At 41.7% G+C, this 27,037-nt stretch overlaps 3 protein-coding genes across 6 annotated transcripts in view; 1 reads left to right on the top strand and 2 right to left on the bottom strand.

Moving 5' to 3' along the window:
• The window catches only part of svep1 (sushi, von Willebrand factor type A, EGF and pentraxin domain containing 1), a 102,782-nt gene extending 87,969 nt beyond the window's left edge, over positions 1 to 14,813 (top strand). For 3 of the 4 annotated variants that reach the window (XM_085759863.1, XM_085759862.1, XM_085759861.1), the window contains 11 exons: positions 814 to 1,048; positions 1,309 to 1,464; positions 2,335 to 2,398; positions 2,942 to 3,115; positions 3,200 to 3,376; positions 4,610 to 4,780; positions 6,671 to 6,841; positions 8,769 to 8,864; positions 10,364 to 10,459; positions 12,999 to 13,092; positions 14,525 to 14,813. In XM_085759863.1, coding sequence (XP_085615989.1) covers positions 814 to 1,048; positions 1,309 to 1,464; positions 2,335 to 2,398; positions 2,942 to 3,115; positions 3,200 to 3,376; positions 4,610 to 4,780; positions 6,671 to 6,841; positions 8,769 to 8,864; positions 10,364 to 10,459; positions 12,999 to 13,092; positions 14,525 to 14,555 — 1,465 coding nt within the window. In that variant the 3' untranslated portion in view covers positions 14,556 to 14,813. The remainder of the gene's footprint in view (positions 1 to 813; positions 1,049 to 1,308; positions 1,465 to 2,334; positions 2,399 to 2,941; positions 3,116 to 3,199; positions 3,377 to 4,609; positions 4,781 to 6,670; positions 6,842 to 8,768; positions 8,865 to 10,363; positions 10,460 to 12,998; positions 13,093 to 14,524) is intronic. The other variant, XM_085759864.1, reaches the window with a different exon arrangement.
• Positions 14,814 to 15,008: 195 nt separating this feature from the next.
• Positions 15,009 to 19,643, bottom strand: txnb (thioredoxin b). Its single transcript, XM_085759866.1, has 5 exons — positions 19,605 to 19,643; positions 17,919 to 18,023; positions 17,336 to 17,401; positions 16,123 to 16,188; positions 15,009 to 15,347 (listed from the first exon to the last, which is right to left on the bottom strand). The coding sequence occupies exons 1-5, from the start codon at positions 19,626 to 19,628 to the stop codon at positions 15,285 to 15,287; spliced, it is 324 nt and encodes a 107-aa protein (XP_085615992.1). The 5' UTR covers positions 19,629 to 19,643; the 3' UTR covers positions 15,009 to 15,284.
• Positions 19,644 to 22,552: 2,909 nt separating this feature from the next.
• Positions 22,553 to 26,806, bottom strand: LOC146969171 (prostaglandin reductase 1-like). Its single transcript, XM_085759621.1, has 8 exons — positions 26,653 to 26,806; positions 26,520 to 26,565; positions 26,338 to 26,397; positions 25,729 to 25,896; positions 24,154 to 24,427; positions 23,969 to 24,074; positions 23,332 to 23,450; positions 22,553 to 23,191 (listed from the first exon to the last, which is right to left on the bottom strand). The coding sequence occupies exons 1-8, from the start codon at positions 26,756 to 26,758 to the stop codon at positions 23,081 to 23,083; spliced, it is 990 nt and encodes a 329-aa protein (XP_085615747.1). The 5' UTR covers positions 26,759 to 26,806; the 3' UTR covers positions 22,553 to 23,080.
• Positions 26,807 to 27,037: the final 231 nt, after the last annotated feature.

The raw sequence follows: 27,037 nt of genomic DNA, 5'->3' as shown, positions 1-27,037 counted from the left end.
AATTACACAGACATGTTTGTTTGCTAATAATCTGATACAGTATATAGACCACTGTGTCTGTCGGTCGTTGTTTCTGTGTTTAAACATTTCTAACATAAGCAGCAGTGTTCAGTGCCTGAACATGTTCAATGAACAATCGTTCATGAACTCGTTCATATTTTTGAGCGATTGTGAACTGAACGTACTGAATTACTGCTTGATGAACTTTATTGTAAAAGTTGATTCTGGTGTTTGTGAATGGTGCTCTCTCACAGTATAACTTAGTGTAAGAAAGAGCCAGATTTCCATAGAGCCTTCCAGGCAAAACACATCGTAAACAGGCCTTAATATGTAGAGAAAAAAACACCCAATCTAGCAGAACCAGCCACCACAGTGTCGCACTGCCGCATGCATGGATAAGTATCCAAAATTGGATACGAAGATGAAATCTGACACATAGTTTCAGTTTTAAAACTGATAAAATAATTGCTGTCTGTGGTTCTCTATGAGCTGTGGCAATAATTTTGAAAAATAATAGCTCGCAGCAGCGTATTGAAAAAAAAAAGGACTATGAACCAGTTTTTTTTGGGAACTGTGAACATAGTAGTTCAAAATTTTCAGTCATGACCTATGAAATGAACTAGTTCATTTTAAAATGTGTGAACTGAACCTCGAAGTAGTTCATGTAGAAAGCGAACTTTCCCAACACTAATAAGCCATCATGTTTGTTTCCAGTCCTTATTGTTTTTCAAAGACTAAATAATTTTGTTGTGGACAATAAACTTTTACCTTGAAACACTTTTTCTCATGCTTGTCCTGTCATTCTGCTTCCAGGTGTGAGGATGGTTATGAACTCGCCACACAGACGGACTCACTCTCCTGCCAGAGTGACGGCACGTGGTCCAAACACAGCGTCCGGTGCCGGCCCACCCCCTGCCCGCTGCCCGCCAACTTCTCCATCCCACATCTGGTGATCACTGGGAAGGAGCTGACACCTGTGGGAGGCACCATCACCCTGTCCTGCCCTCCTGGCTTCTACCTGCAGGGGTCAGCGCTGTCTGAATGTCAGGTAGGGACCGTGTTGGTGAATGATTTGTCCAAGTGTCTTACATTTTTAATCTTTAAGAGACTGTCTGGTTTAATGATTAACCTCCATTCTGGATGCCTTTGCTCACTTTATGAAAAGAAGAAGGAAATTTCACAGTGAATAAAAATATTTTATGGTTGTGGCAACACTTTCGTTATCTCTCTTTTCCTTTGAATGTGTCGGTTAGAAACCATGAATAATGTTGGTACTTTCTGCTCCTGTCTTTTGTGGTGTGTGATAAGCGGGGTGGAAGCTGGACCCCGAGCATCTTGACAGTTTCCTGCGAGCTGGTGGTGTGTGAGAAACCCCCTCCTCTTCTTCACGGTGTCACCGAGGGGGACAGCTACAACTACGGGGACTTTGTCATGTACTCCTGCCTCCCCGGCTTTAACATGAAGGTACGGCCCATAGAATAGGATAGAATAAAATAGTTCTTTATCCATCTTTTGCAGGAAATGATGGTGTCACAGCAGCTCCAATAGAATAGAAAAAAAATAAAAGATGAGATAACTTTAGAAGAAATAATAATACATTCATTTGTATAGCTCATTTCATACAGTTATTGTAGCTCAAATTGCTTCACAATAAAAGAAGGAACATTAAAAGAACATAAGAACATTTAAAAATAAAACATGATAAGAAAAGAAAAGATATGAAGCAACAATAAAAGAAAGAAAACATAGCAAATTATATATTATAGCCATAACATATTTACAGTAAATCAGTCAGTGCAAGATGAACAATTGTGCAATGTAACATACAAAGTGCAGATGTGCAACTCTTTAAATATCATTGATTCAGTTATCATCAGGCCAGTTTTAGTGTGTAACCTAATATTATGATAATACGGTAATGATTATTGATGTTTATAAGAAGTAACTGGTATCTGAGAGTGCTTTTTGTTTTCTGTAACAGAGAGAGAGAGCTTCCTCTCTCCTCCTGCTCTGTGCTTTCAAACAACGGGCCGTCTGCACTGAGCTAATGGGCTGAGAGTCTGATTACATAAAGTCACATGATTTCCCCTCAGCCATCAATAGTGTGTTGTCACAGAGCAAACAGAAAGAGCTGAGTCACTCCACCCCTGATACACAGATACCCACAGAAATACTAGCTGCCTTCATTTGAATGCCTGCTGCCGAGACAGAGCCTTTTTAAAACACAGTGAGAGTGTGTTGCGATCGCCTCATGTTTATAAAGTCACGCTTTGCTGCGTTACGGTTGGTTGCCTGGTGGCTCAGTGTACTTTAACACTGTTCCCTTTGTTGCAGGGAGACTCGATCCAGACCTGCCAGGGAGACAGAACATGGAGCGGCACCCAGCCAGCGTGTGTTGGTAGGTTTGTGTTCACGTGAGACAGAGCAGGAGCCGCCTGGAACAACATCAAATAGTTCATCCTTGTCAATGCTATTGTTGAAACTACACCTTAAGATTACATTAACATGTTTAATCATGACCACTAACAAGCACACAACACACTGAATGACAAAGTAAATAAAGAGGACAATACAATACAATACATACATCAAATCATCATGTGACCCTGTCCATTAACAAAAGCAGAAACTATTTGTCCTGCCAGTGAACGCTGCAGCTGTGAGAGAGAGAGAGAGCTGCACTTGAATGGAGCTGTAACTCTGGATTTTGAAAAATAATAATAATATTCACACTTTTTGAGCATTTTAGTTAAGTTAGTTAGTAAGTTAAGTTTTAGTTAAATACATAATCTGATTTTAGTTCAAGTCAATAATCTCAAACAGTGGACTGAGACTTGACAGACAGGTAGAAGTGACATTCTCACGATGTCACCATCAGGTATTGATACCTTTTCAACCAAACCATTGAAACTTTGATCTCACTTCTTTGTTCTCTCTTCAGCACACTCCTGTGGGCCTCCTCCCACTGTGAAAAATGCACTGGTCCAGACGACAGGAGACACTTATCTACACAATGCAAGTTATGTATGTAATACTGGGCTGCAGCTCGTCGGCTCTAAGACTCTCATCTGTCAGGCCAACGGCACCTGGAGCCTCCCAGCTCCTACCTGTGAAGGTATGGGTGGGTCAGTCAGCTTCTTTGGGTAAATAAAGGAATGAGTCAGTAGTTACACAAAATAATTCTTGATCTTCATGTCAGGGGCCAGAGGCTGCGACGCCCCCAGACAGATGCTGCACGGCAAAGTGCAGGAGCACAACCTGAACACTGGGCGCGCTGTGGCGTTCCAGTGTGACAAAGGATTCACCCTGGTGGGAGAGTCTCTGGTGGTGTGCATGGGCGGCCACGCCTGGAGCTCTACGTTCCCCACCTGCCAACGTGAGAAATTCTGCCTCACTCAGACACACAAACAGACACACACACACGGAAACATGCAGGAAAAGACACAGAGAGAAACGCTTCAATTACAAGGCACCAGTGCATCTCACTTTGTGTCTCTTCCTGTTATTCCTGTTGTCCTAACGACGTAACCACAGTTACAATCTCATACAACTCACGCCTACATGTATGCATTTACAACACACAGATCAAAACAACAGAAGCCAACACCCACTCAAAATTCTTTGTAACATCCTTTAGTTTCACAATGAGTTTCCCAGCGTGGCGTCCAAAGCATGAGGTCAGTGAGTCAGAGTTCCTGCTACTTGATATTTTGGAGTCAGAGCATCAGGACGTGATCAAACAAAACATGCAGAAAAGTTAACAAGTAGAGAAAGAAGAAGAAGTAAACAAAGATAAGTTAAAAACAAATATAGATAATTACTTCGACAACCAACAAATTATGTGAGAAAATAATCAGTAGTCAGCAGTTGGAAGCCTATGCAAATATACATTGGCAGCATGTGGTGAACGGCTCTGTAAGCAATGCAGAGCAAGTGGAAACATGCTATTTACTGTCACTCTGTGTGATAATGATCCCAGCAGTGAATCCAGTCTTGGCTGTGATGGTGTCATATTGGATTACATTATTACACACTGAAACATGTTCTCAGTATTTATCTACTTACCTCTGCTGTGTATTATAGTAACATAAACTTAAAGAGGAGCTATGCAGTATTTGTACTGTAACTATGCTACATTTTTACCTTAATTAAACAGCTTAATATTAATTAGTAATTGTAATGGGTGAATAAACGTCTTATCTTGTCACAGGGACAATGGAGGCTCTCTGCCTTCCACGTGCATTTCACTTATTGCGTCTCTTGGCTGAAAAACAACTTCGCAAGATCAGGTGTCCCAGCTCTCGTCTCTGCACATTGCGACGCAAACGCGCCCTGTAACCCATAATTTCTTGTTTATGGCAGATTAAACTACATAAATATAGACGTTGTAACATCATATATGATATATAACGTTATCTACTGCTCTATTGATTGATTACTCGCCAGCTTCATTGTAAACAAATGCACATGGCCAGGAGGAAGGTTAGCAAAACAGAGGAAAAGCGACCAGACTTCCTCTTATAGTAAAAAGTAAAATCTGAAAACATACATATACAGTACGGTACATACACAGAACCATACTTATTACCATCGTCTCTGTCCCTCACAGCTAAATCCTGCCCGGCTCCTCCTGGCTGGAGGGACGACGGAGCCCGACAGGAGTTCCACGTGGGTCAGTCGGTGCGCGCCAACTGCCCCAAAGGTCAGCAGGTGAAAGGCAGCGGCACCATCACCTGCAGGCCGGACCAGACCTGGAGCCCCCTCATCTCTGCGTGTGAAAGTAGGTACAGTTTGTTTAAGTCACTCGTTCTGTGAAACAAAAGTCTTTCGTTTCTCATTATTGTTTATCCAGTGTGGGGACAATCAGCTTACATCAGAGTAATGTGTCAAAAGTTTTTAGGTGGATCAAATCTGTGCTCAGAATTTCAAATATTTTCATAAAATTGAAGAACTGCATCTTTAAAAAACAAAAAAAAGAGAGAGAGAGAGAGAATTGGAGAAGGATTCTGTGTGATTTTCAAAATAAAATCAGTAAGATTTTCCCTCTCTGATGCTAATAAGCAAAATGTTTCACCCAATCAAAGTGGGAGATTCACAATAATTATTGATTTTATAGCCATATGAATAATTGTATATAATTTCTGTCAAGTAGAATGAAAATCACTGATTTCTGATGTTAAAGATTGTACTTTTGTTTTTATTGTATCTTCATGTTGTCCTCCATTCTTTTTAACTCAAATTATCCTTCCCTCCTCATTGATGTAATGATACTTGTTAATGGTCTCTCTATATCATTTCTATAATAATATTCCATGATTATTGTTTGTGTGAAAACCAATCAGATATATCACCCGGTCTAATTCCAGTCCTGTACATATGAAATATGAAATAATCACGTAAACCAGCTGAATGTGCATCTTTCACACCTCTGCATGCTCCCTCCCTCCTCTTTTGCATGAGCTGCTCCACACTGACACGGCTGTTGGCTCACGTTTACCTGTCGGCTCGAGTCTCACCTCCCTCTCTTGTCGTCTCTCTGGCTACTCTTTCATCACGGACTGCATCAGCATCAAACACTGTGGCGGCGGCGTCCTGTACGCAGGGCTAATTTATGGGCGCCTCTGCCGCTTCTATGGCAACCTTTGTCAGACAATCCTCTGATCTTTCTTAGGCACAGTTGTCCTGAATATGCTACACAATGATGGTTGTTTTGTTTGGGTTTTTTTTGTCTATTTGCATGGTCTGTCCTCCTATATCGCATGAGTACCACAATCCTGTTCGTCCTCTTTTTGTCACAGACAATGTTAAAGAGAAGACACGTGACTGAGCTGTGTGACACATCTGGATATTTTGCATGAAACTCTCTGTCTGCCGGGGTGAAGAGGGACACAGGAAACACACTGGGTTTAATTTAATCTACACAGATTTCTCTCTCTGCTGGGCACAGTCACATAGTTTTATCTTATAAGGAAATACAGGACGCTGACAAAATAGCAGAAAAACCTGCTACACAACATAACAGAGGTTGTTAGTATTGTGCCTTTTGTAATGTGACAAGAAGGAAAGAACAAAAGCGAACAGATATACAGGTGCATCTCAATAAATTAGAATATCATGGAAAAGTTTATTTCCAATAGTTCAAGTCAAAAAGCCCCCAACCAAGTATTAAGTGCATATACTGTAGATGAACATACTTTTTTAGAAGGCCAACATTTCCATATTAAAAATGCTTTTTTAATTGGTCTTTTTTGTAATATTCAATTTTTTTGAGATACTGAATTTTAGGTCTTTGTTAAATGTGAAGCCATAATCATTAGAAATAAAATAAATGAAGACATCAAATGTTTAATTCTGTGTGTAATGGATCTATATAATGTATTAGTTTCACTTTTTTAATTGAATTACTCACATACATAAACTTTTCCATGATATTCTAATTAATTGAGATACACCGGTAATTAGTTTCTATAGTAAAATATTGTGAGGTGTCTTTTATTTTGTCCACTCCCTGTAGCCGTAGTTACGTTTCAACTTTACTTCTACAGGACGAGGTTTAAACGTCTTTCAGCCGACACACAAAGACAAAGAAGGCTCAGGCAGCAGCAGCACTTATACGTATAAGTAGCGTAGTGAATAACTCGTGGGTCGTTCCATCTGGGCTGTTGTGCAGGGGTGTCCTGTGGCCCCCCTCTCCACGTGGCCAATGGGGTGGTGCGGGGGGCGGTGTTCCAGTTCGGGGACGTGGCGGCGTACTCGTGTTTTGGCGGATACACGATGGAGGGCGTCGGACGGAGCAGGTGTCTGGAGAACGGCACCTGGACGCCGCCTCCAACATGCAGAGGTAGAGAGATCGCAGAGGTCCCCGCCTCTCTCTGCCCTTTTTTTTGGTTTTGTTTCCCAGGATACTTTGCTTCAGCTGACTCTGCCTGTCGCTCGTGACGCTGTGCTGCTTCTCTACTGTAACAACAACTGCTGCTGCTGCTGCTGCTGCTGCTGCTCTGTGGAGGGTAGAAACTCCCCAGGCAGCTTCACCACAGACGCTCTTCCCTCTTCCCTGCTGCTCTGTGACTGATGCTCGCTCCTACAGTACCACTACCACTGTGACTCACAACTCATATGAGTTCGTTCTGCAGCCTGGATCCAGTCCCGTTAAAGAAACAAACCCACCCTCAGACAATTTAAAAGCATTTAGTCTGAGGGTGCACCTGGTCAAAATGTCTGTTCATGTGAACAGTTAAAGCAAGTGGAAGATGAAATGAAATGATCTCCAAAAGGCATAAAGTTAAACATTAAACACTCGTTTGCAATATTTAAAGTAATATCAGTGTGTTTTTTTTTTTGTTTTCTACAGTTTTAGAGTGAAAAAGGGGAAACAAAGCAGCAGCCTGCAAAAGAATGGGAAACCCAGGAGACTTGAGCTCTCAGATAACTTTGACCTCCAGAAGGCATAAAGTTACAGATGACACATTCACTTTACATTTTAAACAATATCATATTTATTTTCATCTTTTACATTTTCAAAATGAAAGAAAAGGAAAAGGGCTGACAGCCTAGTTAGTACCTAGTAGCCCCCTTTGGAAAACAGTGTGTTAATAGTAAATATCTTGTCTGATACCTCGGTCAAAGTTATCTGAGAGCTCAAGTCTCCTGGGTTTCCCATTCTTTTACAGGCTGCTGCTTCGTTTCCCTTCTCACTCTAAACTTGTAGAAAACAAAAACAATACACTGATACTACTTAAAGAGTGTCAGAGATCATTTCATCTTCCACTTGCTTTAACTGTTCACATTAACAGAAATGAAACTTTTGCATGACACTGTATAGTTACATTTCAGGCACAGTTGAGCTGCTGAGTGGTGTGTTTTCCTTTTTTTGTGAACAGTTGGATAAAAACAACACTTTCTGGCATCATATCAAGATTGTTCTAGTGCAGCTATGATATAATACAAGTACTGGAAGCTGGTTTTTGGTGGAGACGCAGCGTCTGTTCCCGAAAGAGCAAATTCACAATCAGTACAAGCCAAAACACACACACACGCAACGAGGAGCTGGAAGCTGTGTAATCACCAGCCATTACACAGGAAACGAGTGTCAACATCCACAGTCTGGCTCTCCACCTGACTCAACGTTTGAACATGAAGCTGCCTCCTTCTCTGGAAAACATCATTGTTCACGATGAGTCAGATATGTGGACGGTTGAAGGGAAATTGGAGAAAAAAAGAGTCAGAGTTCATCATAGAAGAAATGCATTAAATACATCTGTAAAGCACCGAACATCAGTAGATTGATATTATCCAATATGACAGAAATAAAATTCAATTTTTCAATCGTGTTACCAGCTAAAACAAATCAGGTTTCATCATCCTCATAGACAAAATATCACCAGGTGAACTGATCGACCAATCAGAGTTCGACCTTCATAAACCTGCACCTGTGGCCTCACTACAAATAGAGACGGAGAAAAACACCACTCAGGGCTACTTACATGCTTTCCATGTGAAAATCGGGGCTGGGTCCAGGTTGGCCTTTCCTTAACAGCTGCTGAGCTACATACAGAAATATGCACGCGCACACACACACACACAAACACTCAGGGCGTGTTGATGACAGGAATTCAATCTGCAGTGTGTGAATGCCTCCTTTGTTTCAGTGCATGAGGGTCAACGGCCAAGAGTCGCATCAGAGGGTGTGTGGGTGTGATTCCTCTGAACACAATCTGATATTTTTGTTTCTTTCTGTGTGTGTGTGTGTCTGTGTGCGTCTCCCTCAGCTGTGTGTTGGCTGCAGTGTCAGAACGGAGGTGTGTGTCAGCGGCCCAACACCTGCTCCTGTCCCGAGGGCTGGATGGGACGACTGTGTGAGGAGCGTAAGTAAAACGTCAAAGTATAACCTTTATGAACGACAGTAACGCTGCCGTGCAGGTAGCTCACTGGACTGGTTTCAGCAGACAATGGTGTAGAGATAGAGAGAGATAAAGGTGTCACATGTCGTTTTCAGCTGAGAAAGCAACGTTGAGTTTTTGTTTTCTTTAAGCTCAGTCAGCACAAGTTTAAAAAAGCAATAATTGAATCATGGCTGAAAATCTCAAGACAAGACGAGCCCGTTGTCCTGCTCTCACATCGATTAAAAGGAGTTAAAGGTTCTCGCCACACGCTCAAAATGTCACAAATTATTTTCAGCGTCTTTTTCTTTCAACAGAAAAGTATTTGTACATCCAAAAAGTTAGGAAAAGAAAAAAGAAAAACAAGATCTCGCAACACTGCTCTTTGTAAACCATCACCTTTTAATAGTGAAAACTGATGGTTTGCAAGAGAAGTGTTGCAGGATCTCCTTTTCTTTTTCTCAAGGTGCAACATCTTTTTCATAAGGACGGACTGAATGTTTGTTTTTACCCACATCATATTTAGTGACACACCCCTATCAGCCACCGTGCTTTCTTCCTGGTCTGTGTTTATATGACCTAAGAGTTGCTGAGAGTCACACACACACACTGAAGCTACTCTTTCTAACCTCGTGTCTCCCCAGGTCGGAAGAACAGGCCAAACTGTCAGCGAAGGAGCTGTAAGAGCTCACGAGTAACAAACACAAAAACTGAGCTGAAGTTTCCTCAGCAACACAAACCTCTTAAAGCACCACACAGGGCACAGAGAACAGAAGCAGAGCTGCACAAAGTGAAGCTCACACAAGCAAATGTTGAGCACACAATAATAGACAAAAGCCGCCGGGCCTCACACAACAACGACACAGACAAGTGAAAACAAATGAGACGGCTTCAACACACTAAACCTCAGCTATAGCTCATTCGCACACACACACAAAGCAGGCATCACACAGGTCGTCATGAGCAGCCACACGCTTCTCTGAACACAGGACTGTTCACATGTCGCACCAGCTACACTACAACAACACACTACTTTATTTCACCTGTTTATCCTCAGTGATGCACCCAGACGAGTCCACATTATGATGCCATGAGTGGCTCAAACACCATTCAAACGATACAATGGACACGACACAGGAAAAGCAGTTTTAGATGAATTTATTGAACCTGATAGGACGTAACAGCCCTTTAAATAGATTAATGAACAGGTCAACGTGACATTGTAAATAGATTAATGGATATTACTGGATCAGAGACAAATAAAGGTTAGCAAGATGAGCAATTCAAGGATGTGAGGATGTTTTTCAAGGAGAAGTGTGTGTCTGTGTGCTGTATCCTCAGAGGAGGTTGCAGAATAAGTGTCGTTGTATTGTGAAAAACAACACAATGACATGACGATGTAAATCTAAAACAGAAAACAGATCCGCTCTTCGTTGGGACGGTAACGTGACGTTGTCTCTCTCTCTGTCTCTGCTCACCGACAGCGATCTGTATCCTGCCCTGCCTGAACGGGGGCCGCTGCGTGGCGCCCTACCAGTGCGAGTGTCCCAGCGGGTGGACAGGCACGCGCTGTCACAGCGGTGAGTCCCCGATGTGTTCACCATGTTCACCTGCTGTCTGTGTGTGTGTGTGTGTGTGTGCACCAGGGCCGTTGCTAGGAATTCTGGGCCCCCTTAAAGAATACTAAAGTGGGCCCCTCCCCCTAACTTTTCCTTTTTTTTCTTAGACTACGTATGTACAGAGACGTTCTAATATGAGGAGACAGACCACTCTGCCCGTTTTGAATGGGGAAAGCTGCGACGCCAAAGATGGCGCATGTCCCGCCCCTTTTCACCAGCAGCCAATCACCTGCTTTGCCAGAGCTGAACTAGGCCAATCATGTTGTTGCACCAGCGCATGCGCACAAGTAGATTTACGACAGACAAACCTACCTGGTGGCAACAACAACACGGCTTTAGCACCGTGTGTACTGTATGTGGTCACTGGTCAGGTTGAACATTTACTCTAAGGTTTTCGGAAAAGCCACCGGCGACCGGGAGCGGCTCCTCATCCTGGAGGAAAGCTGTTACATTTACCCGCGGAGTTTTAGAGGTTTACTGCCGGCTTGTTAATTTGGCAGCCACATTGGTTGGTCTTAATGAAAAGTGAAGCTTCAGGTCTGTGCTGCTGAACGAAAGAGCTACCTCGCTACGTATACAGAATTCACCACATTCACATCAATAAGTGTTTTACAATGAACCGATCAGTCCACCTTTTCTTTCATTTAACTTTTGAATGTATAGTTTTGTTCGTTTCATTTTTTAACCTAAACATTCAAACTGGGCCCCTTCCCCTGGGGGCGTTAGCCTCCTGTCCATGATAGCAGCAGCAGCAGCAGCAGTCCACTCCAAAAAAAAAACAACAACACACACACAGTCCGGGTGAAGCACTGGAGCCGTGGACCGATAGACACCGTCACCATTAACGAGAGCCTCTCGTTTTATTGTACCGAGTACGAGAGGCTTGTTGTGAGCTGAGAAGCGGCTGTTAGCGGCGGATGCTAACCGAAGCTAGCGGCGGATGCTAACGCTACCGCTAGTCGAAGTTAGCATCGAGCTAGCTCAGCACAACGAACGCCCCTCATACTTGTTACCGGTCGAGGCTTTAGTTGTTAGTGATGGTCGGTAATCAGTCCGTGGCTCCAGCGGTTCACTCGGACTGTATTTATTTATTTTTAACTGACTGCTGCTGCTGCTGAGACGACATGCTAGCACTAATACATCCATGCTAGCATTCGATAGCATCCGAGACAGCTAACGTTTGTGGGGATCGTGGGAGGGGGGAGCAGACACAGTGACCACACACAGAACTAGGAGCCCATAGGTGATTATTAAGACGGATTTCATGTAAGTCTAGCGTTTATTTTTTAGCAAAAATCTCCAGACCCAAGCCGATATGTCTCCAGGTAGAGCAGGGCAGACCGGTGTAGGTATGCTCGGGCTGCTGCTAGATCACGGATTTAGCCGTTACAGCCGTACAGTAACGGCTGTGTCGTAAATCCGCGCGCATGCGCAGTTGAGTACTCCCTGTGGAAAAATAGCGATTTAAACGTCATTCTGCGGTAAAGTCTATGTTTTTTTGGTTTTTATTTGTATCTTATTTCACTGGCTAGCACGTCTGTATGTTTTTTCCGTCCTGCTATCACGTTAAAGGGTGGATTTGACCACCCCTCCATTCAATTAGATAGGGGTCTGGTCTTCTTGGGCTTTTCGAAGCGTCGCCAATATGGCCGCCGAGTGGCCTGACTTGCCTAGAAGGACTTTGGTATGTATTATCGTTTTTTATTTAGCCTTCTTTGTTTTGATGCTAATGCAGCATTACACTGCAAAAACTCAAGTATCTTAGCAAGAATATTTATCTTATTTCTAGTCAAAATGTAATTTCTAGTCAAAACAAATCTCATTATAATTAAAATAAGACACATCATATTAAAAGTAGCTTGTTTTTAGACACTTTTGACTTCTTTCAAGCATATTTTCACTTGGAATAAGTAGAAAAAATCTGATACTGGAGCAAGTTTTTCTTCCTTATTACAAGCACAAAAAACTTACTTTCACTGGCAGATTTTTCTATTTATTGTGAATTTAAGTGAAAATTATCTAAAAACAAGTAAATTTTTAGGTAATGAGTCTTATTTTAAGTGGAAAGAGATTAGATTTGGCTAGAAATGAGACATTTGGACAAGAAATAAGACAAATATTCTTGGAAAGATGTTGAGTTTTTACAGTGTACTATGAGTACTAGTCAGGGTCTTACGCAGAATAAATCAGTCATACAAAGATTAGACTACTGGGTTTTTTATGGGCCCCACTGGGCGCTGGGCCCCTAGAGTTATCACCACCTTTCTCCCCTATACAACGGCCCCGTGTGCACTCACAGCACAGAGACGTTGTGACGGGAGCGTGTGTGTGTGTGTAGACGGGGAGGATTCCCCTCACGTCATCATCATTATTATCATCACCCTGACAACACCGTCTCATGGGGGCGGTGACCTCGTGACGATGTGTTTGCATCTATAGTATTGATGACGTGTATTTGTTTCTGTGTGTGTGTGTGTGTGTGTGTGTTGTGCGTCCACAGCTGTGTGTTCATCGCCCTGTCAGAATGGAGGCCGATGCATCCGGCCGAACAGATGTCACTGCACGTCAGGGTGGAGCGGGCACGACTGCTCCAGGTGAACACACACACACACACGGATGATTCATCAAACATTTACATAGAGACTCGACCTTTTAAAACATAAATATGATAGTTATTATTACCGTAACAAAACCACACACACACATTTTCTTCAGCTGTGGATCCAGGGGCAGCAGGTAACAGGTCAGTGAAGGCAACACGAAGCTGCAGCTGTGTAGTCGGACGCTGCTCTCCGTGGCCGTGACTGTAAATGCAAACCTCAGCAGGCCGACATGCCAACGTTAAGCTCTCCACAGCAGCTGCACCCACATGACGCTTACAGCTAAACAGTAGCACACTGTTCATTTATGTCAGTAATTCAATTCAAAGTTAAACAAATACATTATATAGATCCATTTCACTCAAGTCTTTGCGCTCAGTACTTGGTTGGAGCTGTTTGACTTGAACTACTGAAATTGACATGATGTTCTCATTTAATGAGATGTACGGAAGCATATTGCATTCACTTGAATAATTTATTTTTTGGTTTGTTTTTCAGGGTAATTTTTTCCATTTTTCTTACTAATCTTTTTTCTGTTTTTCGGGGTAATTTTTTTCTGACTTAGCTATTGAGATTTCAAAATGCTGCGAGAAGCTCCCACCTGCAAGTATAACGTAAGGCCTGATTTCAAAATAAAGGTGCTACATCAGACCAAAGATACTCTATAAACCATCTTTGATCGGACTGCTCTATTTTCTGAGTGACCCTCTCTGAGGTGGCGGTCTGTAATAACAGGTAGTTTCCTGTCAATATAAATCTGAATTTACTGGGAACACAGTGAAAAAGGGAAGTGGAGGCTTGACTGCAGCGGTTAAACATTACTTGCAGGTGGGAGTTTTAAGTCAGAAAAAAAATTACCAGGAAAAACAGGAGGAAAAATATTACCATGAAATTAGTCAGAAAAACAAACCAAAAAATAAATTACTCAGAAAAACCAGTTGTTGTTTTTTTCTCCAAGTGAATGCAATACACTCCTGTAGAGATGTGCCTGTATTTAATAGAAAAAGGTTCATGTGTGCGCTCCTGTACAGAAAGTGAAACTGAGCTACATGAAGACACAGGAAAGTCCCGTTGCTTCATATGAATCCAGAGTCATCGACAGCAGAGTTCAGGAGAATTTTCCAAGGAGTTTGAGCATCACTGTTGAGAAACACTCCTGTAGTTCGTTAATCTTCCCATCCCTCCCTGTTTAAGAGTAAAACCAGTTAAACTCAGGGACTTTCTCACTAGTGACCTGATTTAAAACTGGGATAAAGCTGGACACTGAAACGTGCAGGTTTGTCCATAACTGACACTTGGTGTGATGAACAACGTCCGTGGCACAAAAAGGGAAAATGAAAACACTGAAAAAACATGAACTTCCTTTTTAACACCTGAATTTCCCTCTTATAACGTCAAACTTATAACCGTTTCTTTCTCACTGCAGGAAAAGAAGATCAGGATATTATCACTTCTAAAGTTTCCACTCAGCTCCATGTGAATCGTCTTATGAAGGGAACTCTTGTATAGTTAAACCGTTCATTCTCATCTCTCTGCAAAAAGGCAAAGCAAGAACCAGTTTGTAAAATAAAGCTGTATTTTTTCATATAGAGACTCAACAGTATTAAACGTATGCTGCTATATACTTGTACGATGTGTAAAAACTATTGATGCAATTGTTCAGTGTATATGTGTAAACTATTCTCACATTTTTATTAAAGCATAAAATACCATGAGACGCTCGACTTTGGATCCAGCAGCCTCGACGCGCTGAAATGTGAATCACACAAACATCACAACGTGTTCCGTTAAGTCGTCTTTTATTTATTAAATCCACTTTGAACACAAGATACAAAGAAAAAGTTGAGCCGGTCCGGAGGAAAAAAAGCCAATCCATCGTATATTTATATATAAAACAATTTTAAAAAGTGGTCACACATCAGGGTCTAGTCAAACCTCAACCTGTTGTTGTTGTTGTTGAGACGGTGGACACACACACACCTCGAGCTAACAGGGACTTTAACCAAGACATGATGAGTGGGAGGAATTAGTACCTGTGTGGAAGAGAAGACCTGATGTTTGTACATTAACTGGAATATCTGAGACGGAGAAGGACAACAGCAGCTTCTGCATTTTTTACAATGAGATGTGTGTGTTTGTGTTTGTGTGGGTTGGTGGGTGTGTATGCATGTGTGTCTGTGGATTGGTCACTTCAGCTCTTTCAGTTTTTCTTCCAGGGTTGTGGCGTTGGCACCAGAGAATTCATGCACCTGAAAACACACACACACACACAAATTAAGTACTGGTATGCAACGCTACATTTTCACTCTCTAGCTCTAAACCTCCATTTAAAAAGAGATAGCTCAACATTTCAGCAAATGTATTGCCATAATCCCTATAGTTTTAGGAGTAGGTTTGTTACCTTTAATTGTCGGTGCAAGCTATTTTCAGAACGGCGGAGCAGAGCCACGAGCTGCTCAGAGCTACGCTACGGAGGCTAATGGGATTTCTTGGTGTCCCTCATCAAACTCATGAAATACACAATCCAACAACTCCACAACGCTCTGGTGGACAAGTTGTGATCTGCACATTCACCACGCTATGAGATAATAACAGAACGTTACCAGACGCAGTTGTTTTCGAGGTAAATGCAGAGACTGCTTGCTGAAAAACTGCCCCCGACAAGAATGCGCATCGGTGGTTTTGCATGAATTTACCTCGGAACAACTCCGTCTTCTTTGTGTCATATTTTGATTTTATTTGATTATTAATTCAATTGATTTCTAAATTTTTACTTTAGGATTTGTGAATCAATTTTGAAAAATGAGGATGGAGTTTCCTGTGCGATCAGATTTTTTCTTTTTTTGAGGTCAATGAAAGTCACATTATCTGAACATAAACCCACAGTTACAGTAAATAGTAGAACAACCAAGTTGCTGCTGCGCCGAGCCGATCAGACTAATAATAATAATAATAATAATAATAATAATAATAAACACAAAACACGCTTTTGAAAAAACGGAGGTAAAGTCAGTTTAAACGTACCTTTTTTCCGTTCTTGTAAAAATGGAATGTGGGCATGCAGTTGATGCCGCAATGTTGGGCCACATCCTGCAAACCAGAAAAAAAAGGAAAGAGTCGTAACCAAGTCAGAACCACTGCTACGTAACATGTTGTCAATACGGGGGATTTGTATTTAGATCCCCCCCCCCTTTCTTTTTTCTTCTTAAACTCAATAAATGCCTAATGTCTCCAAAGTCAGTGAGTAACCGAAAATGCTTCTGTGTGATATTGATTGGCCATGTGTGACATGAAATAAATCAGTTCATGTCAATCTGCCGCCCTGGCAACACTGTGGTAGACGTTCATGTTAAATGCATCACAGGTCGGAAGATAAAAAGCCCCCGTGTGGGTTAACCGCCACATGTGGTCACAATAAGCCACGACACAGATATGTCAATCTGCCAATAACGCCTCAACCCTCTGTTTATGGTTTATTTCCCATTGAAACTAATCATCAATCATTGGTTTGATGGCCACGCTCATCTGAATGACGGACAAAAAGACTTGATCACATGATCCAGCTGTGGGTTTCTACAAAGGGATTTCACGCATAGTCCACATTGCTCCGAGTATTAAAATGGCATAAGCTGAAACTACAAGGACTCGTTTCCGTTTGCAGAGCTGTCAGAAGTTTGTGCCCTTTTCCCACTTTCAGGAGGAGGAGTTGGAGTTAGAGACGAACCAATGGGAGGATTTCATCACTTTAGTCAATGACTGAAAACGTTTCCAAGATAATAATAGCAGAAATGGTGCGTCAGCATTCATTCAAAAAGTCCACGGGAAATGGATACAGAATCTGGATCGATACTGATAATCAAATCTTAAACTGTTTCTTGCATCTTCAGATGTACAGATAGATGCAAAGATGCTAAATAATCCAACATTTGTGCTGTTGTTGATCAATATCAATAGCATAAACAATGTATATAGCATGGACTTCAACAGAGATAAAAAAAAAAGAAAAAGTACTGAAGTCTCGGTGGTGTTGTCAAAACAAAAAACCACATTCACATCCTCTGACCTCAACACACACACTACAGCACGTTTTCTTGTGGTGTCAGACGTGAGAGTTTCAGTAAGCTGATCTTCTCTTCCACACGTAGGTTCACAATGAATTAATACAGAAAGAGCAGCTTTAATTTTAGTTACACACACATAGACTCCCCTTGTGACGGCAAAAACCAAACACACTCACCTGAGCTTCGTCCACGTCGACCTTCAGGAAGACGACGTCCTTGTACTCGGGCTGTTTTGAGAACCCCTGTGAAAAACAGAAGAAGGAGGTGAGCACAGATCCTGATGAGCCCTTCACCGACGTCTCGGTGGTGTTGTGTGGTTAATGTGTTTACAGCCGTCCCGTCACGTCTCCGGTGGCGTGAAGGCTGTTCCTGTTTGAAGTGGCAATTTCAACAATTGGGGTTGCCTGAGCAACAGTCTCCCTCTCTCCAAAGCGACGCTCTTGAAGCGGCACGTATCCCCCAGGAAAGGGTTCATTTAAACAACCCTCACAACTACAGACACAAAATGTATCACAAAGGCTGCAGCTGCTTTGTGCCCAAACATAATTTACACAACAATTAACAAATGTCTTTAAGCCAATCATACGTAGATTCTCCCATGCACATATATACATTAAAAAAACCCGCCTTAATGAAAATAATATGATATCAAAACATGAGTATGATCTTAATTTGGGTTTTAAATACAAGCTTTCTTTTATGAAACGATTTCAAACACATTTAACATTGTTTTTACAAGGCAGTCAAACAGACACTTACTACAAACTTGGGGCCGATTTGTTGACAGGGGCCACACCAGGTGGCTGTGAAGTCCACCACCACCAGCTTGCCTCCAGCTTCCTGCAGGATAGAGTTGAAGTCATCCTGTAGGAAAACAAAACAAACAAAACAAAAAAACAACAACATCAGCATTTTTTTGGGGTTTTTTTTTGTTTTTTTTTTAAACCACACTGCACCAGGATTGCACCAACCTGAACCTGTACTTGTACCTTACTATGCAGAGAGAAAGTAGTGTTGTTGTCATTTGACCAGGCATTTAATTTAGTCAGTGGCTTTAAAATCCTACAATGCCTAATACAAAGACATTGAACAAAAAGTACTTGTGTGTAACTTTTAAACTAATTTTCGGTGGCTTCCTGAGTTGGTTTTACTTTCCTTTTTAAAAACTCAGGAGTGCAGTTTATTTGGAGAGACAGTCTCTCATTCAGAATACGATTTTGGACTGTAAAATATTTACAAAATAAAAGCCTCGACGTGGTGCTGAATACTTTGTTTTTTTTGAAGTTGTGGCTAATGCGAAAATGACGTTTGACGTGGTTTATTATAACATGCTCTTTGACAGGAGGGGACACGCCCGTCCTCACTCCCACAGTCCCACCCTCCACCCTGCGGACCGACCGACCGGCCTGGTCTCTGCCCACAACCCCGCGCCCCGCGTAGCAGCCCCCACGTTAGCCTGGCGGTTAGCTGTTAGCACACCTCGCCACCAACGTTACGACATTCAATATAAAAAATCAGTAAAAGACACAAACAGCAGCAGCAGCGTGCACACTGACGCCCCAGCATGTTTTATAAAAGTGTGTGTTGCTGTCTGTCCCGCCCTGGGACAAGATGACAAAGTCCACTGAGCTACACATGGTGCAGGATGGATGGGGCGAAGTCGGCTTCCGATTCGACATCAAAAAAGAAAGAAGAAACTTATCACGCGGCTGATTCCTCGTATTTTTTCTAAAAAAAAACATAATCTATTGTTGCATAATGAAACGCAGACTAATCAAACGTAGCCAGGCTGTTTAAATTCAACTTATTGCAAGAAAATCTCCACATCCATCCAGACATGATTCATCGACCAGGAACGTTTTATAAAAAATAAAATAAACAACTTTTTACACTTGTCAAGTCAAAACTGCGTGTGAAAACCACAAAGCTCCTGCAGATGTTTTCATTATTTCACAATTGCAAAGCTGCTGTCTTGTCTTGCACATGTGGGAAACACTCAAAACAGCAGCGATTCATCAGTTTTATCCGTGTTAAACCCATAGACTGTAAAAAGAAATAAAAAGGTTAAACCTAAACCAGACCAGAAACGACCATGTGAATCTGTCCGGTTAAAGCGCATACAGCACATGAATGAATGCGAAACCAACTTCAGCGTCGACTGACAAAACCAAAACCCGCCGTCAACTCACTAGCTGAACCACGAAGTCACGCCACGATACCAGGACCGAGAGAAGATTATTTTTTTGTTGATTATAAGACCGAAGGAGACAGAAAAGTGTAGAAAGCAAACACATCCCTCCAGTGAGCGGAAACCGGGTAACCGGGAGAAAGGAGCGGCCCCGGTCCGCCGCCTCGCGCTGGAGGAGCAGCAGCACCGACCGTGGGAAACATCCGACACGGTTAAAACAAACCGAGAAACAAATAAATGAACAAATATCAGCTCACCAGACTTTCCACTTCTCGGACCATGGTGGCTGTTGGGTGAGTGTGAGTGCGGCCGGACGACGGACAAGCAGGCGGGTGGGTTTTGGCAATGCCCTTATACAAGAAGACGCGCCGCGGGTTTTATTCTGTTGCCGCGTGGTGTACCGGAAGTCACTCTGCGCTGCCTCCAAAATAAAAGCCCGTCGTTGTTGGCCATAGTGAGCAGTTTCACTTTGAAGAATTGTTTCTGCTCTAAACCTGTCAGAATCAGATGGTTGCATTGACTAACCTCATTATACACAATTTCGCAACAATATTATAAAGCAGAAGTTCAGTATTTCACTTCACTGCAGCTATTTTGTCTGCTAGATCACTACAATTAGGTGGAATTATTGGGTATTTCTGCGTTTTACTCCATTTATTTGATAGCTGTACTTTGCAAAATTGTATCACATAATGATTCATTGTCATGTCTGAGCCTTGAGTGCATGACAGTTGCAGTTAAACAAACAGTTCAAGGTACATAAATGCCATTGTCTGAAAAGGAGGTCCAAAGTAACTGATGGCATCAGCTGACTCTTATTGATTAAATAATCATTCCTTCTGTTTAGAGAGGTGGAGTTTTAGAGAACATACTATTAAAGGTCAGGACTTTTAGGTATATTTTTGATGTCGATGCTGATGAAAAGACTCTGACACATCTTCTTTGTAGATGGTAAAAAGGAGTTTATTACGAAAAAGATGTGGTGTCAAAAAGCCGAATCTTTGAGAAGCCTCTGGAGCCAATTATGAGACCTCTGGGTCTTAACAGACTTAAATAGTGATATTATTTTGTATCTACAACTATCAAATAATATTATTTTGTATCTACAACTATCAAATAAATGGAGTTGTGGTACATAATGATTCATTGTCATGTCTCATATAGTTCCATCAAAGAGACAGTTTTTACTTTTCTTTACCCAATATTGACAACGTACAATCTATTAACTATGATATATTACACACACATAATAAACATTAGTATGATAATGTAATTGTAATAATTGTTCAATTTACAACGAGGTAAAGGGATCCAATTTCTTACTAAGAAGACAACATTAACATTGATGGCTATACGTTTTTCATGTTAGAACTTTATATTGTTTTTATTTTCATACCACGGCCTGTCAGGTTTATTCTGTTATCCTTTGGGGAGACTTATCCCTCAATCTAAACTAAAGTAGTTCACCTTAAATAAAGCAATTGAAAATGGGCTCATTTTGACAAGCAACAGTAAAATCCTCTCTATGTGATGTTGCATCAACATTAAGCAATGTCAGATATTATCAGTCACATTTAGCAATTGTAGTGTATTTTCTACCTCCTAATATGTTAAGTAATTTACCCTCCCTGAGGGTTAATTGTGAGGGCGGACGTTATCACACATGCTGGACACCTACTGTCAGAATGACTGAGCCTTGAGTGCATGACAGTTGCAGATAAACAAACAGTTCAAGGTACATAAATGCCATTGTCTGAAAAGAAAAGGAGGTCCAAAGTAACTGATGGCATCAGCTGACTCTTATTGATTAAATAATCATTCCTTCTGTTTAGAGAGGTGGAGTTTTAGAGAACATACAAGGTCAGGACTTTTGGCTAAGACCCAGAGGTCTCCTTAAGTAGTTCACCTTAAATAAAGCAATTGAAAATGGGCTCATTTTGAAAAGCAACCTCTCTATGTGATGTTGCATCAACATTTAGCAATGTCAGATATTATCAGTCACATTTAGCAATGTCAGATATTATCAGTCACAAATGACAGTTTCCGTTTACTTTCATCACTTTGTAGATGACTTTTCCATTTTTACTCAGACAGGATGTTAGATTAAAGACTTTTACTTGTTTGTAGGATTATTGAACCTGTGAGTTTACTAGACGTAGACGTTTATTTTGAAAGGTAACAACTACGTCAGACTTTTGTTTTGTTTTGTTTGTTTGTAGCTTGACTCCTCAATGTTTCCACGTCGGACGGACCGTTTTTTAAAACCACCTGCAGATTAAGATGTTGCATGTTGTGGAAAAAGCCGAGTGAAAATCCTCCAGTTTCTAAATTATCTGTACTATGAAACAGTCGCAAAACACACGATTACTTAGTTATTATCTGACCAACTGGACCAATCGGATCAATCTATGATAGGCTACATAAATATATCTTATTATGATAGGTTGAATAATGATTTGTTATGGTGAACGTTATTGTATTTTATTCCTATCTCCTAAGTATTTGTAAAAACAGGAAACGCGGCGAGCAGTGATTCCAGTCACAATGACTTGACAGTTTCTTGGTTTTACCGTAAACGACCTCAGCGTGCGCAGCTCGGTCCCTCTGGGCTCCCGTACCGCCCTCTGACGTAAAGTACCGCAAGTGACTCAGTCATTACATCATGTCTAAGAAGTTTTAACTCCTCGGGTTGACTATTTTTAAATTATTCAAAGCGACGTTGTTTCTGCAGTTTGAGCTCAAACTTAATAAAACCAGCTCCACTTTGAACAGTATAATGCTGGTTAATAACATTATTATTATTATATATAACATTATTATAATCATTATATACCATACTGATCATAATAATAAAGACCAACCCTTCTATGGCACAGTGGGTAGATCTGGTTGGACCAAAACTGGCCTATCCCATGTAACCATGGAGCTGAGGCCGTCCACAACCTTATGAAATTCAGATTAGCTGCTAAAAATACAATCTGTTTCCTGATGAAACAAAAAGATCCACTTGGCAGCAGGAGGCAAACAGCGCCTGCCTGCTCTTTTATCCAGACTCCGCTTCCTTTAACAAATGAAAGGATCACACAGTTTGAATGGAGTTTATTTCCCCTCTTCTCCACTGGATTTAGGATTTAGTAGGAGGACGTTAGTAAAATTAAAGTCTACAATAATAATGAAGCCCAACAACATAAATGAAAGACATGACTTGAAAAAAGATAAACAAATTTTATTATTTATATAAAAATGCTCACCTAATACAAAGCGCTTGGTTAATTGCGTTACAGAAAATGAATGTTTCAGCAGCTAGCATGTGCTGCTGCTGCTGTCAAAACATTAATTTAAAAAAAGAAAACTAACAGTGAGTGCAACTAGTATTGGATTTATGAATGAAAACCCAAATGTAGCAGAATGAATCAAGCTCAATCAAGTCAATCCAATTTCTGAATGTTAGCAGGTAAACAGTTTTAATGTTTTAATAGTGAATCATCAACTAAAAGTAAACATTGTAAATCACAATTTCCTTATGACTTAATTACAGGAGTGCTCTCATGTGTAATGTTTTATTATTGTGGCTACAAAATCATTTAAATGTGATACATTGACATGTTAATATGAAAATATATGTTTGGTTGTATGAAGCTATATTGCTTAGTCCTTCATGTATGATTTCTGTAATAAATTGTAGTAAATTGTAGGTAATACTGCTCCGTCTCTACTGATCCCACGGTTCACATCAGACTGCGACGATCGCCTTGCCGATGTTGTCTCCCTGCAGCAAGCCCATAAAAGCAGCTGGCATGTTTTCAAATCCTTTTGTGACGTGCTCCCGGGTCTGCAGCTTGCCCTGCAAGAAGCACAGCAGATTAGAACAGAAACTCACAAACGATTCATCAGAAACGTGGGCAAATCATTCATATTTATCGATCCTTCCTAAATTTCCTAAATCATATCAGGCGTTGTGATGAGTCGTTTTCAGTCACTAACCTCCTTCAGCCATCCCATCAGCCTCTTCAGGGACTCGGGGTGCTTGTGCTCCCACCTGCTCTGCATGAAGCCCTCCATCTTCAGCTGCTTGAAAATCATGGTCAGATGAGGATACGGGCCTGAGAAAGAGACAAAGATGTTGAAGAAAGACGTTGAGGAAACTTTTTCTGTATCGCTGTAGCGCCCTCTAGTGAACAAAGGTGTTACTACATGGGCAGTTTACACATCCGTGGCTGCACTTCACTGTGTTTGGCATCAGTCTGGCATCTAATATAAGTGGTAAAGTAAAACTAAATTACAGAAAATGAAAGCAGGGATGTGCGATAATGTGTATATGAATAATCATCATACAGCTACATGGAAAAATGATTATCTTTAATTTATTTTCAATATTATTATTATTATCTTCTTTAATTATTATTTCTTTCCTCACTCATATGTATTTACTTTGAACTTACATGCCTGTAAGGAAAACAGTGTGTGTGTGTGTGTGTGTGTGTGGGGAGGGACTTGAATAAAGTTTATTCAAGTAAATTCAATGAAAAAGTGAGTTTTGCATAATATGTCCCCTTTAAAGTAAAACAGCAAATCAGGTGGAATAAAAACTATATTTAAAAAAAGGAAGTGAAGTTCACACCTGTCTGCGGGGTGGTGTCGTTGTACACGGAAATGCTCCCGCACACAGCTATTCTTCCAAAGTTCTTCATTTGTTGCAAGGCCACAGTTGAAAAAGCGCCTCCCACCTGAAACCAAGACAGACGTGAGCACTGAAAGAGCTGTAAACAAAATAGGAAGTAAGTAATGAACATTTCTGTTTCTTACATTTTCGAATAAGCAGTCGTATCCGTCTGGAGAAGCCTTCTTCAGCGCCTCCTCCAGCGATCCGACGGTCTTGTAGTTGAAGGCCTCGTCGAAGCCCAGCTCCTTCAGGAAGGCCACCTTGGCGTCAGACCCGGCTGAACCCACCACCTTGCAGCCCTTGAGCTTGGCGATCTGTCCCACCACGGAGCCCACCGCCCCCGCCGCGGCGTTCACCAGCAGGGTCTCGCCCTTCTGGAGTCCCAAGACCTCCTCGATCCCGTACAGCGCTGTGAGTCTGGAGACGGAGAAAGAGGGAAAACTCAGCCTCTAAATAGCTGAAAAGCAAGAGGGTGTGTTGTTTTTCTTTAAGTTCTCCGCTGGAGCCTCCGTGACCTTTTGTAGAAATAAACTCTCTGTAATCACTTCCATGGCGAGAGGCTATCAGTGTGTTTAAGGTGACTTCACAAAACATCTGGAGCCTGACCTGTTTATTTTCTCGAAGGAAGACAAAGTCCAGCTGTTCTCCTGAGATGAGAGTGTCTAAGACAGCTGAGGAACCACACTCTCCCTTCTCCAGAGTTCAGCAGGAAACAGATTTTTCAGATGAGTAATCTCCTCTGATATTTACTCAGGAGACGTGACTACATTTACTTAAAGGGATTCTTCACCCAAAAATCGATAAGTCATCGATTTCCTACTCACCGTCATGCCAAGGAAGGGTTTGGAGAACTTTTGGAGTCATCAAAACACTTTTGGATTGGCAACGGATTTTCATATAATGGCGGCGAATAGAGTTCACTTTTGAATCGTCCAAAACACACACTATGAAACATCCAAATACCTCCATACTGCTCGTCCGTACTGACCCAAGTGTCCTGAAGCCGCCACATGAAAAAGTTGTTTGGAAAAAATTTATTTGATCTCTGTTTTTAGCCTTGTTGTAGCAGTAGCTCCCAGTGGCTCTGTTGATGTTTGTGCGCATGCGCAAGATTTGCTGCGAGATGTTGGTTCGTCGTTGTAAACCATTGGATGTATGATGTAAACACGGAAGAACATCTCGTAGCCACTGGGAGCTACTGCTACAACAAGGATAAAAACAGAGATCAAATTAATTTTTTCCAAACAACTTTTTCATGTGGCAGCTTCAGGACACTTGGGTCAGTACGGACGAGCAGTATGGAGGTATCTGGATGTTTCATAGTGTGTGTTTTGGACGATTCAAAAGTGAACTCTATCCGCCACCATTATATGAAAATCCGTTGCCAGCCGGACCCCCTGGAACTCCTAAAGCGTTTTGATGACTCCAAAAGTTCTCCAAACCCTTCCTTGGCATGACGGTGAGTAGAAAACTGGTGAACTATCGATTTTGGGTGAAGAATCCCTTTAATACACACTTTTACACATGGGAGCTGCCCAAGCTCACAGTTATCTATTTCTGGTTTCAAACAAAAGCAGCTTTCTGCTTTTTAGCGCTTGCAGCTTCCTGTAGGCTATTTATGAAAGCTGTCAGTGTATGTGCTGTTTGAACTGTATCTTTGACTCGGCAGCAACACGCTGGGTAGAAATCATAGCTTAATGCCTCAGCATCTGTCCTACCCTGGCATGCCGATGGTGCCCAGAGCCAGCGACAACGAGACGTCTTGAGGCCAGTCAGGCATGATGGGAATGAGGTCTGTCCCATCGCAGACTGTGTGGCTTCTCCAGCCGCCACGACCGACGACATGGCTTCCCACGGGAAATGCTGGATTTTTACTCTGGATCACTCTACGGAGTAAAAAACAAACAAACAGTTACAACCTGTCTCACTTTTTGCTAATTAAATCCATTGTATCATATGTTCGGCATAGACACAACAAATAAAACTCAGTTCAAGTTCATTCTGCACAACACAGTAAAGAAAAACCCCACCACATTGGGTTGAATGAACTGGTTATTTTGACGTGGTTTGGAAAAAGTTTGGCCACCGAGTCGTTCATTCGGCATGTTTATCAACACAAAAACATTCCCACTGACACAGATGGAGCGTCTGATCACGCTGCCAAGAACATTTCAATGGTCCAATTTCACTCTCCAGTCACTGGGAATCAAAGGCTGCAGTAATGAACAGCAGGTGTAGATCCTGCTCTGTTTAGAGGAAACATCAGGCATGCAGTGCATCATGGCAGATTAAAGACTACTTCCTCTGTGTGTGTGTGTTTTCATTACTTGGCCACTTGAGTTCCGATCATCACTTCGCCTTCTTGCATGCGGACTCTGCTGAACGGCCTGATGAGACAAAACGCAGCATTACGTTACATTTTATGCACATTTTTTCCATTAAGAAATTAGTTTGTAATGTTAGAGGAGCCCCAGTGATCATCCTGAACATTTCTCAAGACTCTGCTCACCTCATGTACGGGTCCACGCTGAGAAACACAGCCTCCAAAAGCACTTCTGCAACAAGAAAGAGTGAAAAAAACAACAAGGTTTAAGTGTGTAAATAAGCTGTATGTAACTCAGTTAAGAAAAGAATGACCTTACCTCCATCTTTGGGCTCGGGGAGCTCCTCTACCTTGAGCTCAAAGTTGCTGTCCTTCGGGAAGCCCTCAAAGTGCTTGGCTAGGATCCACGTCTTTGCCTGGACCATGACTGGGTATCTGGGGTGTGATGGCTTCCTCACAAAAACAACAACAACCTATTTCATCCAAGAAAGTGACACAAAAGACTCTGTGAAATCAACTTTTGGTTATCCAGTGCATTAAAACTACATCAGTAGTACATTAGTGTCCTGTTAAAAGCAGCATGAGCAGCAGTGGCACTGTATACAGTAGGTGATAAATAAATGAATGAGTATCCCCTCAGGCCTCAGGTTGTGGCATATCCCCCCCCCTGGTTTATAATTATATGTTCATGCAGTTTTATTGTG

The sequence above is a fragment of the Trachurus japonicus genome, chromosome 18, assembly GCF_045865225.1.
Source record: "Trachurus japonicus isolate A0001 chromosome 18, Traja_1.0".
NCBI classification, from domain to species: domain Eukaryota; kingdom Metazoa; phylum Chordata; class Actinopteri; order Carangiformes; family Carangidae; genus Trachurus; species Trachurus japonicus.
Note: the sequence above shows the minus strand (reverse complement) of the source record. Positions and strands in the feature narration are given on the sequence as shown.